Raw genomic sequence first — 17,156 nt, 5'->3', positions numbered from 1 at the left:
TTTTTTGAAGACTCACCACGGACGAGCAGTGACGTCGAGCAGTCCTTATAATCCTGTTTGTAAACTCTCACAAGTAAGGTGTAGAAATCTGTGGAAGTAAAGACAAACACAGGCCTGAGTTATGAGCAGAGGATTTTCCTAACTAAAGTGTGGGATTTGGCAAACAGCAGACTTCTTCACTGAGACATTCAAAACACAGAAGCTCTTTTGATTCATTTTTAAGTATGACCTGTTGGTCAGAATGGCTTGTACACGAGTTCAGGGATATCACTCAGTCAGTTTCAAATAGAGAAAAAGAAGCCAACACAATGTTAAAGTCTGACCCCAGGCATGGGTCAGTCATGTGAACTGTTTGTTTTGTGTTAACCTTTAAGGCTGGTTTATACTTCTGTGTCACCCCTACGCAGCGAGGCTGACGCGGACGTGAGCACCACATACTTGTGCGTCGATGTGTCCGTGTCGCGCAGCAATTCTCTGCCGAAACACTTGAGGGCAGTGTGGTCTCTCTGATAGCCGGTCGTCTGCTTCCGGCCCCGCTACAATCTCTGTTTACTGTTTGGGAGAGATTCAGAGCGTGTTATGTTAATCTACAGCTGATACATGTTGCTGTTTATCATACAGACATGATTACATGAAGAATAGAGAGGAGGAGATGAAATACACGGCCGATGTGCGGGGATCCAGGAAGTGCTGTAAATGCGGAAAATACAAGCCGCAGATCAATCACAGATCTTGCGGTCTGCGTTGATTCTACGCGTGGTTACATTTTGGAGGCGGTGCACGTCAGCTACGTGTGTAGGCCTCTGCGTCGGTACGAGTGCTACGCAGACCCCAGCGCAGGCTACGCCACCGATTCAACGCAGAAGTATAAATCAGCCTTTACAGATAAGCAAGAACACTCTAATGGAAGGGTTGTCAGATTCACTGGTGTAAAATAAACATCATTACAATAGTTGGTCACTTTTCTTCGTTGCAGGTCAAGCACACACTCTTGGTGGAGCTAACCCTCCAAAGCAAGGGGTTAGTGGCTGCAATTCTTGTGATTTTATAGTCTACAATCAACAAATGTGCAAATCTGTCACTCACAAGAACAGGAGTAAAATGTTTATAATCATTATAATTATGTCTCCAACTATAATACACAACCTGTTGCATACCTCAGTATACAGGCCTACACATAATTGTTAAGGTCCGTTACTTCTGCAGAGACTGAAACCTGATCTGAGACACACAGTACACAACTCAACACACCTTCTGTGTAACATTTCGGATGCACGGGAGCAGAAAGTATAATTGTCACTGCATCCGGCGTCAGACAAGGTCCTCAGCCCCCTGTGCTCATTGTTAGTGTGGTGCTCACAGGGGAGGTCATTACCTCACTCACTGGGGAGACCAGTTTTTAACTGCTGGTGCTACCCGATAAAGCATATCAGCCACACACACAGGGCTCTATTTACTGCAGCGGGCTTATGACCTGTGGCTGCGGCTCAGTCTGGATCTGAGTTCAGAGTTACACAGGGAAGGCTAAGCCCCTTAGAGCCTTAACGTTACTTCTGTCCCGTGACTAGCCACCATGCATCACAGGCTGGGTGATTTGCCAAGCTAAGAGTCCACCTTTACACTTATTTTAGCTAATTTAAAATGTATGCATTGGCTGTTTCAATGCATAAACAACAATAACAAGCCCACAAGTTAACTTCAGGGTGGAGATGTGTTTAAAACACTGGCACCAAAAGGATTAACTAACACACAAGCTTACAAGTTAGCTAACTTCTAAGGCTCTGAAAGTGAAAACAGATATTTGTCTATCAGGTTGTCTTAATGTTTATGTTGTGGCTTCACTTTATAATTGAAGGGTTAACGAACACTAGCATACATAATCGAGTTATTTCAAGCAAAGGAGCATATATCAAGGGTAGGAAAATAATGTCTGACTGACTTTAAGTTATATAAGGACTGTTTATGGGACATACACTACCAGTCAAAAGTTTGGACACAAATCTTCAGATGCAATGTTTTTTTATTCATTCTAATTATTTTCAACATTGTAGATTAATACTGAAGACATCAAAACTATGAAATAATCTGGTTTTGCCATAATATGGTTTATAAAAGTAGTCAAATAGGGCTATCCATTGTGTACTAACCGTACCTCTGAACAACACAACTGATGGTCTCAAACACATTAAGAAGTCATTCTACAAATTAACTCTTGACAAGGCTCATGTAAATTAGAAACCATTCCAGGAGACCACTTCATGAAGCAGACTGAGAGAATACCAAGAGTGTGCAAAGCTGTCATGAAGGAAAAAGGGGGCTACTTTACAGAATCTAAAATATAAAACATATTCTGCTTCTAACATTTTACGTTAATTAAATAATTCCATATATGTTCTTTCATAGTTGTGATGTCTTTAGTATTAATCTACAGTGCTTTAATAATTAGAATAAATAAAAGCCCTTGAAAGAGAAGGTGTTTCCAAACTTTTGACTGGAAGTTTACTTCTGAACTTGGTTCTCTGCAACACAACAGATGCAGAAAAACCCTTTTATAGCAAAGGAAAAAAGTAAGCTACTAACATAGTTCATGCTAGCAGGAGTAAACAACAGAAACAAATAGCACTTCCAATGCAAACATGAACTAGCTAGCTTGCAGCAGTAGTTGTTGTAGCTCTGTTTGGGGAACATTAAGGTTGTGCTAAGATTCACAGCAGCTTGCTAGCTACCGTCAATAGTTAATCAAGATAACACGTCCGCAAAGTACTGCTAGCATGCTAACGCTTGACTTCTTCAAAGTGGATATTTGGACAGAAAGGAGTCGGTTTTTGCATTCCCTGGTGATTATTTAGTTTTTTCGTTGTAATCTCGCAGTGCTTAGTAGTTGCCGTTTCTAGCTGTGACACAGACTATCCAGTAAGCTGCCTAGCTAACATGATCTTGTGGAGCTAGCTCGGCTAACTGTTTTTGTTGTTGTGAGATGGAGGGCGGAACCCCGAGAGGAGGCCTCTGTCAAAACACACACAGAGAACCGCGACCGGCGCACTCACCAGAGAAACCAGGGATGAGAAGTGGAAAGCCAAAAGAGTCATCCGAAGCCTGTGCAAATATCAAGCAGCAAATAAACCTCGAACAGATACACATGAGTCATATCAGAGCCGAGGCCAGCTTCACTGCGTCCCTCTCCTGCACCGAGTCGTCGTCGCCATCGTCGCGAATTCTCTCCAGCCCAACAACCTACGTGGGTGTGTGACGTCATCGCGCCAGTGTGATGCTCTGGGCGGGGGGGGGGAGGGGCTTCACACACACCATGCGGCACAATCATGTAAACACTGGGGCCCCGAATAACTGTCAACATACACTGAATTCAACCTTAGTGCCAAAGATGTTGGATTATTGATTAACTGTTAATGCTGCAAGAAACTGATAACACCTCCAAAAATATAAGGATTATACATCATGAGCAGGGGTGGACAAAGTACACGGCGCAATACCTCAATAACCATGTGCAATATTGTAAATTATTCCATAACATATCTTATTATTATATTCATCTACTACATATGCACTCTGGCTTAGACTAGTTTAACTTATTTCATGTCTTTAAAAGTACTTCTATACCTGTCTTTGTACATATACAATTTTTATTTTTAATTAGAATTTTTGGATTTGTGTTTAGGTTTATATATTTATTGCCCTTTCTGTCTTGTTGTGTCCTTACTGTCTTGTTAAGTACCAGTGTTCCATTCACCACATCAAATTCCTTGTGTGTGCGAGCTCACTTGGCAATAAAGCTTTCTTGAGTCTTGAATCTTGAATCTTCATTATTTAAAGCTGCTGTTTGTAGTCACAGAGTAAACATCTGTCCAGACAGAGGGACTTTGAATATCAACACTCCCAACCAGATTTCCTCCTAGGCCCCAAACACAGATCGGCATGTGCTGCCATGATAGTGTCGGCCTCATAACCAATCGGAGGACGTAATAGGGGCTGCCCCTTAACCAGTCAGGACAGAGGATTGGAGATTAGCGATGATTTGTCCGTCATAACGGGAACAAGGGGAATAATAACATGCTTGATACAAAGGCATTGGAAAACACAGAGATTTTGCTATAGTCTCAAATTACTTCACTTACTGATGAGTACTGATGGGTATTATGACCTTTTCTCCAAACCCAGCAGAAAAAAAGCAATATTTTTTACACCATTCCTACCAACGGCAGCTTTAGGTCAAAGTATAGATCAGGGGCGTCAAACTCATTTCAGTTCAGGGGTGTTTGCTCCACGTTCAACCGAGGGATCAGATTTCAGAAAGGAGAAGGAAGTTCATCAAAGCAAACGTAGTGAGTAGAGCATTGATAGAAATGTAGTGGAGTAAAAAGTACAATCATTGTCTTTTAAATGTAGTGGAGTAAAAGTAATAAGTATCCCCAAAAAATAATACTCAAGTAGTGACAAGTACAGATAGTCAAAAATGTACTTAAGTACAGTACTCAAGTAAATTTACGTTGTTACTGCCCACCACTGAACATAAGTCAAAAAGATAAGGACTAAGCAAGCTGTTTTCATGTCAACTAATCTGACCTGTGGGTGCTAATAAGGCACTATGAAGAAATAAAAACACAACACAGCTGGATCTTAAACAATTATGTATTGAATGATGGCTTACATATGCAGATTCAGTTCCAAGACGCTTGGCATACCCTTATCTATTCTTTGACATTTGATATCCTGACAAGAGAGGCATTAGACAGTAATACAAGCCTGCAAGACAGGGCATTTCTCTTTATTGGCTCTCAGATGACTTTCAAATCAAAACTCTCTTTGTGATTAACCCTTTTTGTCAGAGTTATTTGAATTGCCGATTTCCAACTCTGGACACAATCAGTAAAACATTTACCAACCAATTACCTCATTATTTAGTGACAAACGTCAATTATAAGATCAAACCATCTGATGTGTAGGGCTCTTAGTACAAAAAGCTTTGCTTTTTTCTGAGCTGTGCTACAGAACACTCGACACCCCTCAAAAACACACTTTTCCACAATGCATTACTCCCGTGAGGTTAATGATATGGCACAAAGTAATTAAAATTGTTTACCTGAAATTCATGTTCACTGGGTCCTTATTGGGTTCTTATTTTGACAGGAATCATAATGACTTTGTGAGAGCCAAATATATCAGCTGCACCATGCACTTAACTGACGTAAAATGACTTTAAGTGCTTATTTAATGTCTCTTTGCAAGAATAACATAAAAACACAGTCTATCCCTTGTCATACGACTAGATTGGATTTGCATGCAAAACAACAAGATGGGCTTTACATGAGGAGATGGTGTGGGTAAATACATTTCTTTTTCAGTCATATGTTCATGTAACCATGAGAGAGAATGAAATTTTCACATAAAAAAATGCCACTTGTAATCTTACAGTATATTATGCACAAAAATGGTGGTATGAAAACCAGAGAAATATCTTCTGTGGCTTCAAGATAGAAAAAAAAAATAATGACCAGAGTCTACTGATCCCAAAAAATGTGACCCATTAGCTCCGCCCTGGCAGTTCCAATGAACACTGTATGTTGACCAATCTGTGTAGTGAATTACAAAACAGCTAGAGCCCTCCATCAAACCCCCACTTCTTCGAAAGTTGAATTTCCCATTTACACAAAACTTCCATGGGTCCATTTAATATATAACAGAGTCATCCTCTACACCACATTATGCTAATCATAGTCACCACTGATGAGAGCGACTGTTTCAGTAAAGCTTTAAAAAGCAAGACTACCCTGAGAGAAGGTCTAAAACGTGGGCAAGCTTGCCAGATGAGCACTGGCTTTAATGGGTTTGGTTTATTAAATCTGTACACTCTATTTCAATATAATCAGCACATTTTGTTCCAAGAATGTAAGATATTTTTTTTAGTAATTGTGTAATATATATCTCTACATAATACAATCCAAGTCCTCTGAACTATGTAGACATGTGCAAGTGTTTACTACCAACTTCAACAATACAGTAAAGGCAAAGACTTGTGGACACCAAGTTAGAATAATGTTGAAACTTTAAATTTTTTGAGTCCTCAGAATTATCAAAATCTAAGTGCTGTAAGTAGTTCGTACACGAGGTATTGAATATCTAGTTAGTATTTTGAGTATAAAATAGAGGCAAAATACATAAAGAACATTTGCAAGCATGACGAAAAAAACCTCTACAGACACAATACACTAGTGGTCAAAGATAATATGAGGGGATACCGGGAACCGTTTGCTTCCTTGAATGTAGCATACTTACAGATTGGATGTTTTCATGTTGATGAAAGGTCATACTGCATCATGCTTTCACATAGTGTGAGCCTCAAGGAGCCCTAGGGAGATCCAAACACAGCACTGTTGTGTTGCTCACAGCAACCTCTGTATATCCACTTGCACAGCAAAACAAAATCTCAGTGCTTAGAGGTTGAGGTGTTTGATCAAGTACACATAATTTTATTTACAGAAAATTTCCCACTTGAGAAAGTGCACTCAATCAGGTACCTTAGGAGGATCATAATACACACATGGAAAGGAATTATTAGCTCCCTTTCTGTTCAAACAGCAGCATATTCTTTGTCGAGGACTGATTTTGCTTGGTATAAAGTAGTCATCTGCTTCATGTATGACTTCCTCTTTTCTGAGGTATGATACAGAGCAATTCCCCTCAATTAATTTCAATAAGTGTGGGTCATGTTAATGTATAAGAATGAATCATATGGTCATAGCATGATGTGCATCAACATAATCTGAGGTAAACCAGGTGTCGTGCGTCTTGGCCTGTTACAGTCTGAGAACCAGTGCCTTAGAGGGTCCGAGAGGTAAGTCTGAAAGAAATCATGTAAACTGTGCTCATGTGAAGTGAATGTTTCACTTACTAACAGTAGCACAAGGGCCCTAAACTGTAAACCTCAAGGATTATTCAAAGAAAAAATAAAGAAAATACCAAAAGTACTCTACTCATTTTAACATCTCATTTTTTCTTACTTTTTGAAGGGTTTTCAACTTTTTTTCTCTTGTTTTCGCTCAAGTATAATCACAGGTGACCAACTACAGAGATAACAGGGTCAGGTGAGTACCATGCTACATCAGGTTTAGAGAAGGCTATTGCAGACAATTCTACAACATGTACAACCACATTTTATACGAGAGTTACAAATATTTCAAAACATATCACCAAGAAACTAAGTACATACAAGATGTTGAATATTTAGAGTCTTAAAGGACTATCCCTCAGTCAGTAGTAGGATTTCATGTTACTTGACTTAAACTGTCCAGTCTTACAGACAAAATTTGAAAAACTGCTATTCAAAAAGTAGCAAATTTGGTCAATGTCTCTTTTCAAATAGTTATAGTGCTTTTAATGGCTTAAGACAGGGGTCTTTTATAATCTCACCCAGTGGCAATCTACAGAACTTTAGTGTACATTTTATGACACCATAGCTGCAAAAGTCTTATGTCAAGTCCAATAGGTAAAACAACAGCTAATGCTGTCACATATATTTAAAAGTAGTATGCATTATCAAAAAACAAAGAAAAAAACAAAGAAATATGCAATTATAAATTTTTTGTGAACTCTTATCGTTCATGTAGGGAACTCAGCCCCATTTTTAGCTCTGCATTTCATTTCCTATGACTTATAAGTCTAAGATGGCAGGCCTTTGAAAGCCAGGCTCTGTTCCAAGTCTCCAGGAAGCTTCTTTATGAGATTCTTATGTGTGCCGTGACAGCCATCCAGACTACATACAAGCAAAGGGGGACTTAAAATTCCCACTCCAGTGTTTCTTCCCGATTGGCTGCCCTCTCTAGCCTGTGGATGATGTTATTGAGGTTGGCCATTTTCTCATTACGTCTCTGAGTGCTTCTATTGAGTTTGGGGCTTTGGAAAGGAGGGAGTTGGTTCGGGTCAAGGCTGTGATTGGTGCTAGTTGAGGGGGGGTTTGGCAACGATGGCGAGATGGGAGCAGATGAGGAGGGGACAGGCGAGACGGACATCATGAGGCCTGGTGAGGATGCAGCAGAGGGTGAGTTTAGGGAGACCTCCAGGCTGCTACGACAGGGCTCTGATGAAGCCTTGAAGCTGACCGGGTCAATGGGTGACTTTCTGGTGTCTTCCCCCTCATGCCTGGACTGGTTGGACCTCTGAGGAGCATCTATGGAGACTGCAACATGGTAGAGCCCCTTAGCTGGACTGCTCATCCCGTCTTCCAGCCTAAGGTTCTGGCCAGCCAAGTGGGACTCGTGGCATCCATCGATACTTTCCTCGTGTTCGCTTTTCAACGGGGGGAACTGTGTAGAAAAACACTTAACTCTTGACTGTTTCATGGAGCCTTCCATTGCCTCCCCCGCCTCGTCGTCCCTATCCAGTGTCTCCTGTTTGACATGAGGCTGTGCAGAGTTGGTGCTAAGAGGATGGTTGGAGTGGACGTGTCCTGAGGACTGCTGCAGCCTCCTGTCCTCTCCATCAGAGTTGGGGCTCCGTGTCACTGATGGGGAATAGCTGTGGTGCTCAGCATCTGTGTCATTGTCTGGCAGACCCTCCATGAGCACCTCCCTTCGCATCCTGGACCTGCACAAAACACTGTTGTTAGACAGAAATTTATGGGCAAATGAGTAAAGCTATTCAAATGAATACTTTCATTTACATTCAAAGTAAAGTTTGGTAGCTTAAAGTTTTTTTTCTATAAGTAAAACAAAACAAACAGAGGCAGCAACTAAAAAGGTCACAGAGTTCTTTATACTGGCCTGTAGTTGTGGAACCAGTTGATGACTGTGTTAGTTTTGAGTTTAAGCTGGGAGGCCAGTATCTCAATGGTGTTCTGTGAGGGGTAGGGCTCCAGGAGATAGGCCTTCCTCAGTGCCTCCTTCTCCTCAGCTCCCAGCACCACCCGAGGCTTCTTCACCTGGCTGTAGGGACACAAGTCCAGCGAGCCGAAGGCTGGACTCACACACTCAGAGCGGGTGCTGGGTGAGTCGCTATCTGAGCCGGTGCTCAGCAGCCCGTAGCGCCTTTTCAGATAAGCTGGAGGAGAGACAGAGATATCCAACATCAGGACATGAGGGAAGACAAATCTCAAACTAGACTCAAACATATTCAAGTATCCACATGCGTACCTTTCTTCTCCATCTTCTTCATGGCCCTCAGCTTGTCCACATTATGAGGATCATTGAGCCACAGCTGCATACGAACAAATGGCTCCCTGCCTTTCAGGCTGAGTTTGTGCCACGGTTTGGGCCTTGACAGCAGGTCAGACACAGAGCCTTGAGTCAAGCCCAGGATGGTCTCCCCAAACAGACGCTGGCCTGCAGGAAACAAACATACACATTGATGTGTGTCTGTATGCACAGGTGCATTAGTTCGCATCATGACCCTGGACCAAGCGGCAACCTCCGGTCTAAAAATATGAGTCAATGCGGAAGTGTTAAAAGCTGCAGTTCATCGAGGATCCGCTTGAGGCTGGCTCCGGAAGTACCGGAAGTCACATACACATGAATGGGAAAAAGACGATCTTTGCAGCAGAAATAAACATGTTTACAGCCTGGTACAAAAGATGAGTGTAGTCTGAATAGCTCATTTCTCGATGTCCTCTCACTGTGAGGGGGGTGAATTTTTATCTAATTCAAAAATTTTGAAGATATTGAGATTATGAGTCTTCCAATGAGAGGCACAGCTGCCTGTGGGAACACTGCAGCTGTTGGCTAGGAGGCTCAAAGCCCGCCTCTTTACGTCACACTGGCTCGACAGAAGCAATATGGCTGCTGCTGCCGATTGGCTTCAAAACAGCTCTTCAGAAACAGATGGGTGATGTCACGGATACTACGTCCATATTTTTTACAGTCTATGCCCTGGACCCACCTAGGTTATTGTCTGTTAGCACCTCCTTGACCTTCTTGGTGATGGCATATGTGTCGAGCTCTGGAGACATGGCCACCAGCTCCTGGATACCCAGAGGGGTTGTAGGCTGATGCAGGGACATGAGACTGGGGGTGGATTTCCCCCCCTCTGGGTGGGGGGGCAACCCCAGTCCCAGGCTTTCAGGCTGCTGGTTCTCCTTGCTGCTCTCCAGGGATAGGCTGACAGGCTCAACCAGTGGACTTGGGTGGCTCTCTGCTGGGCTAGGAGGCGGGGAGGGCGAGGAATGGGCTGTCACTGGGCTTATTTCTGGAGGGTGGAAACATCAGAAAATCAGTTAATTAATATCGCCATCGGACAAATCCCACAGTTGAAAGTTTGGGGTTGGTGTTTTTTGTGTTTAATGAGTTGATGAAGCATCTCAACTTTTACTCTAGCTTGTACCTCTCTGTTCATGTTCATGTGTGTGTACTGCGAAGTCTCACCCTGAGCGAGGCCCTGGTTTGTGGGTTGACTGAGACTCTGGCCTAACTGGTCCAGTAACCACAGCTGCATGCGGATGAAGGGCTCCCTGCCTTTCTGGGTCAGCTTGCTCCATGGTTTGGGCCGAGACAGCATGTCGCTCACGCTGCCCTGAGAGAGCCCGAGCACCTGTGCAGTAAAATACAGGTCAATAATATGTGACACATCCTGCCATCTGCAACAACCAATATATGAATAACACTGATTTGACCAATTATATTCAATTCATCACATTATTATTCATTAAAACCATCATATTCACTAAATACATGAATAAATGAATATTGGCTTGACATGAACAGAGTGATCCACTTGCAGCCAACAACCACTAGAGGGAAGCAATGCATCATATATTTTACCATAGAGTCTTTTCAAATAATGTAACGTTGTTGCAGCTCATTGCATGGAGAGATAATCAGGAATTCATTCACAACAAGAACGTTTGTGGAAATTGAACAAAAGACCAAAACAAATTAAAATGAACTTTAGACTTTCTTTCCCTTTCTCTACACAGTCAAATTGACTGTCAATTTATAAATTAATACAAAAACAGATAGAGTATTAGACTTCAACAATTAATTCAACATCAGCATCATGAAACCTCTTTGTGTTATCATCTTCACAAGGGATGGAATAATGGATGAATGACGGCACATTCCCTGGTGCAGAAATAACAAAACATTTGTTGTAATTATAATAATGAGGAATTATTACAAATTATATGATGAAATCAAGTCTTGACTCTTTAAGTCAAGATCATGAAGTGATGTCTCATTTATTGCAACACACAAACTTATCACTTGTTTGAAATATTGCTTCTGAAAGTTGCTCATCAGGAGTCGCCACTAAATTCCTACGAGCACACTGTGCCACAAAGAAATGTAAGATTTAAAACTTGAATCATTCTGTAAAGGCTTATAAAGTCACCAAATCACAATCACAGCTATCTATATGGAGAATTCAGGGATAAAGACATGTCTTTATTAAGAGACAATTCACACAGGAAGTAACACAGGACTACAGCAAGATAACTGACGGTGTTTTCCCAACAGAAGAGAGATGGAAATGTAGTATTCAATGATAGCTTTGCAAGAAAAAAGAAAGATTCTGATGTCTAGTCATGTTATATTAGTCAATATTACATATAACATGATGATTTGGAAATTCAGTGAAACAATAAGAGGGGGATTTCTTTCCTATGTTTATGTTCCTGGACAGTCTGCTTGCATGTCTGTTATTATTTTAATATCAGTAAGAAGGAGCAACATCTGACCTTTTCCCCAAAGATCCGTTGACAGATGCCGTTCTTTGCCAGCTTCTCCTTCACCTGCCTGGTCAGCTCGAGGGTGTCCACCTCTCTGTACATGTACATCTCATACTGCTCCGGAGTCAGCGGCGGCACAGTGGGCTTGAGGGCACGGGGGATATACGCCGGGTAGTAGGAAAGCCGTCCAGGACCGGGGCCCGGTGACTCCCCGCTTACTGATGTGTCTGACTCCACTTTCACCTCCACTGGCCGGCCAAGGCCCAGCTCGTCCTCAGCAGCAGAAGCCTCCTCGCTGTTGGACAGACACTCGCCATTTTCCAGGCGGGGCCAGGACCGGGGCAAGGCAGAGGGTCCCGAGGAGGAGGAAGACAGGGAGGGAGAGACTGAATTGAAGGGCCGAGAGCTGCCTCCGACTCCAAGCAGCATGGGCCCTCGCTCCTGAGACCAGTGCTGGTCAAAGTAGGTTCCTGCTTCACCGATCTCTGATTTGACTTTGCGGATGATGTTCTGGACGAAAGCAGCAGGGGAGAGGACACTGAGGGGTGTCTGAGGGCTGCTGATGGGGTTAGCCATGCAGACAGTGACGCAGCCTCCTTCCTCCTGTTTGATAGAGATGGGTAAAGCCAGGCCTCTAGAACGCTCAGGGGTCCCTAGATGCTCTACCTGAGCTACTGAGCTGGCAGTCTGGGCCCTCCCGCAGGCCTCCATCTCCATCAAGGCATGCTGTTGGGCCTCCATCTCCCTCTTGGCCTGTTCTAGGATGCCCTTTATGGCATCGTCAGAGCTGCTGCCTGCCCCATTACTGCTCCTGCCTGACAAGCTGTTTAGAGACGGCTTGCCATCACCTAAGCAAGAAAGACCCACACACTGACGCTGAAGCATTCTGAAATCCATTTTCCGATCTAGATGCATAAAATTACAATCAAAATTTGAGATAAAACAATAAACATCATTGTACAATAAATTCAATGAAAACATATCAATACAGATTTAAGCATTACAACTCCATCCTCACCTCCCCTCTGGGACTGGATCTCCTTCTTGGCCTGCTCCAGGATATTCCTAATGGCGTCGTCTGACCCAGTTTCAGGAGTTCGGATGCGCGGAGTGATGCTCCCTGCCACAGAGGGTAACAGAGAGAGATAGAGAGAGAGAAGAGAGGAGGGGGGTGAGTGGGATGGTTGATCAGAGAGCAGTTCCAAGGCTTTGCTTTTGACTGTTAGATCAATGGCTGCCTTTGAGCGCGTGCTGTCTGAGGTTGCAGTATACGGGAAGCTCAACTTTCAAAAGCTGTGAATCTGGGGAGAAAACAAAGTTTAAAAGTAACACTACAAACATGGCAGAGGAAGCCGTGAAGAAGTCAAGGATGAGGTCCAAGTAGATTAGAAGGTTTAAAATGTACATGGGTCCAGAAGTTAAGCCACCAAAATAGGGATGGCGTGGTTACATCTCTTCTAAAGAGATATTGGTACATCATAGCTCTTTGCTCTCACAAATCCCTTAAACACTCTCAAATGAACTTTTTCAAACAAACTCGATCCTATTTCAGTAGCTTTATCCATCTGTTCAGAGGTTGTATCTAAACTTTCTATCTTCAAGGCAAAACAGGCCTAAAGGTCAACTTTGATGTATTCTATTCAAAGCGCAAGGATCCTATTATTGTTTATTTATTTTATTTAAAATGAAGGCTATGAAAGGTGTACACCAAGTCCCTACAAATGAAACTGATTAAAGCCTAATCTATAACTCCTTCTGGTTTTTAAACCATCTAATTTATTTAAAACAGGGCACTAAGTTTTTTAGCATCCACCTCTCAGTAAGTAGAGAACCTGTTGGTGTATTTGTTAGATCTCTTTAAGTTAAAACTCTTTAAATTTCTGTCTCCACTCACCTCTTTGGCGGACTTGGATGGTCCGTAGAGCCAAGATGTTCTGTTCATCAGAGATAAACTGTTTCATCTTAATAAACGGTTCTTTGCCTTTCACAGTCAGCTTCCTCCAGGGTTTGGGTCTTGCAAGGATCTCACTGACTGAGCCCTGAGACAGGCCCAGCACATAGTGGCCAAACACACGCTGGCCAATGTTATGCTTCAGCAACTGCTCTTTCACCTGGAAGGCGATCTCAGCCGTGTCAAGTTGGTCTTCGTCTCCTGCGATCGAGCTGCCGCTCTCCGACTGGTCACTGGGTAAGCCGGCCTCGATGCTGCCTGCACCCGCAGACCCTTGGGTGGCTGACATGAGGGCGACTTTGGCTGCATAGAGGGCGGTGGGAAAAGCCATTAGGCTTTCCTTTTTAAAGTGTGGGGAGAGCAGCTGCTTGTGGAGGAGGTGGTCTCCTGACAGTCTCTCCCCAGAGCATGGCGACACAGAGAAAGGACGGGGGAGATCATGGCTGGAGGAGGAGCCGTCCAGGGTGGGGCCAGGGCTGGGGGAAGCACGACCATCTGCCTGAGAGGAGGATGACTGAGAGCCTGGCGGCCTGCCCCTCTCCCTACCTGCATCCTCGGACTGGTCATCATCTAATGAAAGAAAACACATGCTTACCAACCTTGATCATATATGACACTTACATGATGTCATACATGTTACAAGAATGTTTTTCTCTGCTATTTGCTCTCAGGTTCTCCCAGGGTTAAAATGTTGGGGGTCCAAATATAAGAGCACAGTCTCCAGCTGCTTTTATGTAAAGTGTCACATGATCACTTCTGACTCTAATCTTTGGTGCAATATACATACAAATGAAATGATTGATTGACCTGATTGATTGACCGACTGATTGATTCATTGATTCATTGATTGGATTGATTCATTGATTGGATTGATTCATTGATTGGATTGATTGGATTGATTCATTGATTCATTGATTTGTTGATTCATTATATCAAGGCGGCAGTTGCTCAGCCCATATGGATTGGGAAGGTTTGGGAACCAGAGGCCAGCAGGTTCAGGTCCCAGTACACACAATGTTTGGATTTTGCTGGTAGCTGTACAAGATCACATTTATTTCAGAGGGGTCTTTGAGCAGGGGTGTCAGTCTGCCATCTCTCCATTAGTGCATGTGCATAGGACCTGTGTGTATCAGCCTATGTGTGTAGCATGATCAATAGCAGAGTGATAAAATTGAATTTCCCCATAGGGAGCAGTAAAAATAAATCTTCCTCTTCTATATGCAAAATAAAATGAAGTCTGAAAACATAAACTCCAGAGTTAATTGAGCCTGACCGGTGAGTCACAGGTATCACAGAACTATGATGAGAAGATGGAAAATAACAAAGCTCTGTACCTCTTGTTGTAAACCTTGATAAAAACTATTCTAAACAGATTTTATAGACAGAAAATGAAACATGGTGAACATTCATCTTACCAATGCTGTGCAAAATTCGGGCTTTATCCATTAGGTATTTGTGAGACGGAAGAAAGGCCTCTTTATCCAGCAAAAGAGCCTCTGCTGCCTTAGCAGAATCCTTCACACACACAAACACACAACACTTCTGATTATCACTCAAATCAATTACAGTTGCTGTAGATATCCTTGTAATGGATGACGCCTTCAGTGACACTGCCGTGGTTTTTGTCTCAGACACCAAGACAACATGAAAAAGAAACCAAATGTCTGCTTTTCAAAAAAGAAGGATGTGCCAATTTAAAAGTGCTGTGTGAACAATAAGAGAGAGCGGGAGCATAAATACCTGGGACGAGCTGCCGTTTGCTGAAGCCAGCTTCATTACCTTTAGGATACTGTGCACAGAAACAAACATGATAGCACAGATAAATATCTGGATTTTAATTCCATTAACTGATCTTTGCATTCAAGCCGAGGAGAAAATGATTACCTCAGTTCGGTTTTAATCTCTTCATAGTCCATCTGGGATTGCAGTTTAGTTTCTAATCTCTGAAAAGAAAAGAGGAGCAGCATGTTTACTCTATATCCATCGAATGTTCTGAGCTGTGAGGATCTCTGAGGACTCATGGCTCGTCCCTCATGTTCTGCCACTCACCTCTATAGCTTCTGTTTTATAGGCCAGCTGGCGTTCCAGCTCTAGTATCTGATTGGCTGAGGTCTCTTGGACTTCCTGTAGTGTGAACTGCAGCCGCTGGATTTTTTCAAGTAGATGGAGGATTTCGCGGTCTTTAGCCAGAAGCGCGGCCTCCAGCTGGGAGGGCAGAACCTCATCCCTCTCATTGTTCTCCTGAAGACGAGGAGGAGGGGAACAAAAAGAAAGGAACAGGGGGGAAATGAAAGAGTGGCACAAAGTGTAAATCACAACCTCTGCTGTAACTATCTTTCTATCTATCTATCTATCTATCTATCTATCTATCTATCTATCTATCTATCTATCTATCTATCTATCTATCTATCTATCTGTCTGTCTCTGTCTGGAAAAAAACAGTACATGCAACATTTTTGGTGGTATTCAATTCATTCATTCAAAGTATTGAAGAGGCACTCTCTCATATGAACATTAAACATCAAAGAGTCACTCAGTTTGTTAAGTTAAAATTATCATGTTCTAGTTATCGCTGAGAAACAGAGTCTCTTTATTTTTAGTCTTTTTGATTCATTTGTCCAGAAAATGGAAATAAGTTTCTGCTGTGAGTTACTTTTTAGTTTCTTTTTACTAAAGTAAAACTCTGTCCACATCGGCCCGATTGTGGAAAAATCTGTGTTCATACTTCACTGATCAGAAAACTTAGTCCATCTGTAGCAAATCAGACTATAAATAATAATCTATCAGATATTAAATTTAAAAAAAGTTATTGTACTATTATTAAAGCTACAAAGCATTAAAGGCAGGCCGTGTGTAGCTGTTATGGGGCTTGAACAAAAAATGAAATATTAAACACTGTATGGTGGGTTATTCTAAATATTGCATGACATATTTAATGTACATAATCTTTCCTTGATATTTGCTGAAGTTTGAGGTTGCTGCAGAAAAAATCAATTATTCTAGTGTGTTTAAAAATATATGTATAACTCAAGAACAAAATTGAGTACATACACTAACAGTCAAAAGTTTGGAAACCCAGTCACATTCAAAGTTTTGTATTTATTTTAATTATTTTAAACACTGTAGATTAATACTGAAGACATCGAAACTATGAAAGAACATATATGGAATTATTTAATAAACAAAAAAGTGTTAAACAAAGCAGAACATGTTTTATATTTCAGATTCTGTAAAGTAGCCCCCTTTTTCCTTCATGACAGCTTTGCACACTCTTGGTATTCTCTCAGTCTGCTTCATGAATTGGTCTCCTGGAATGGTTTCTAACTAACATGAGCCTTGTCAAGAGTTCATTTGTAGAATGACTTTACTTCTTAATGTGTTTGAGAGCATCAGTTGTGTTGTTTAGAGGTAGGGTTAGTACACAATGGATAGACCTGTTTCACTACTGTTGTAATCCATATTATGGCAAAACCAGATTACTTCAGAGTTTTGATGCCTTCAGTATTAATCTAAAATGTGGAAAATAATTAAAACAAA

General features: G+C 42.1%; 2 protein-coding genes across 6 annotated transcripts in view; both read right to left on the bottom strand.

Annotated features, from left to right (window-relative positions):
- The window catches only part of mtmr3 (myotubularin related protein 3), a 38,640-nt gene extending 35,392 nt beyond the window's left edge, over positions 1 to 3,248 (bottom strand). For 2 of the 3 annotated variants that reach the window (XM_034691750.1, XM_034691752.1), the window contains exons 1-2: positions 3,048 to 3,248; positions 17 to 88 (exon numbers count right to left, since the gene is read on the bottom strand). The gene's annotated coding sequence lies outside the window, so the exon portion shown is untranslated. Of the gene's footprint in view, positions 1 to 16; positions 89 to 438; positions 553 to 3,047 lie in introns of all 3 variants that reach the window. The other variant, XM_034691751.1, reaches the window with a different exon arrangement.
- A 3,201-nt stretch (positions 3,249 to 6,449) lies between these two features.
- cux2b (cut-like homeobox 2b) overlaps positions 6,450 to 17,156 on the bottom strand; it is a 94,328-nt gene continuing 83,621 nt past the window's right edge. Inside the window, exons 11-22 of one of the 3 annotated variants that reach the window (XM_034692487.1) lie at positions 15,669 to 15,860; positions 15,504 to 15,562; positions 15,360 to 15,408; positions 15,035 to 15,134; positions 13,563 to 14,189; positions 12,687 to 12,788; positions 11,678 to 12,516; positions 10,368 to 10,533; positions 9,886 to 10,191; positions 9,144 to 9,332; positions 8,775 to 9,051; positions 6,450 to 8,610 (exon numbers count right to left, since the gene is read on the bottom strand). In XM_034692487.1, the coding sequence (XP_034548378.1) occupies positions 7,791 to 8,610; positions 8,775 to 9,051; positions 9,144 to 9,332; positions 9,886 to 10,191; positions 10,368 to 10,533; positions 11,678 to 12,516; positions 12,687 to 12,788; positions 13,563 to 14,189; positions 15,035 to 15,134; positions 15,360 to 15,408; positions 15,504 to 15,562; positions 15,669 to 15,860 (3,726 nt within the window). In that variant the 3' untranslated portion in view covers positions 6,450 to 7,790. Of the gene's footprint in view, positions 8,611 to 8,774; positions 9,052 to 9,143; positions 9,333 to 9,885; positions 10,192 to 10,367; positions 10,534 to 11,677; positions 12,574 to 12,686; positions 12,789 to 13,562; positions 14,190 to 15,034; positions 15,135 to 15,359; positions 15,409 to 15,503; positions 15,563 to 15,668; positions 15,861 to 17,156 lie in introns of all 3 variants that reach the window. The other 2 variants (XM_034692486.1, XM_034692488.1) reach the window with 2 other exon arrangements.

This window comes from Notolabrus celidotus, chromosome 9 (assembly GCF_009762535.1).
Source record: "Notolabrus celidotus isolate fNotCel1 chromosome 9, fNotCel1.pri, whole genome shotgun sequence".
In the NCBI taxonomy this organism is placed as follows: Eukaryota; Metazoa; Chordata; class Actinopteri; order Labriformes; family Labridae; genus Notolabrus; species Notolabrus celidotus.
The sequence above is the reverse complement of the archived record's forward strand: the minus strand, read 5'-3'. Positions and strand labels throughout refer to the sequence as shown.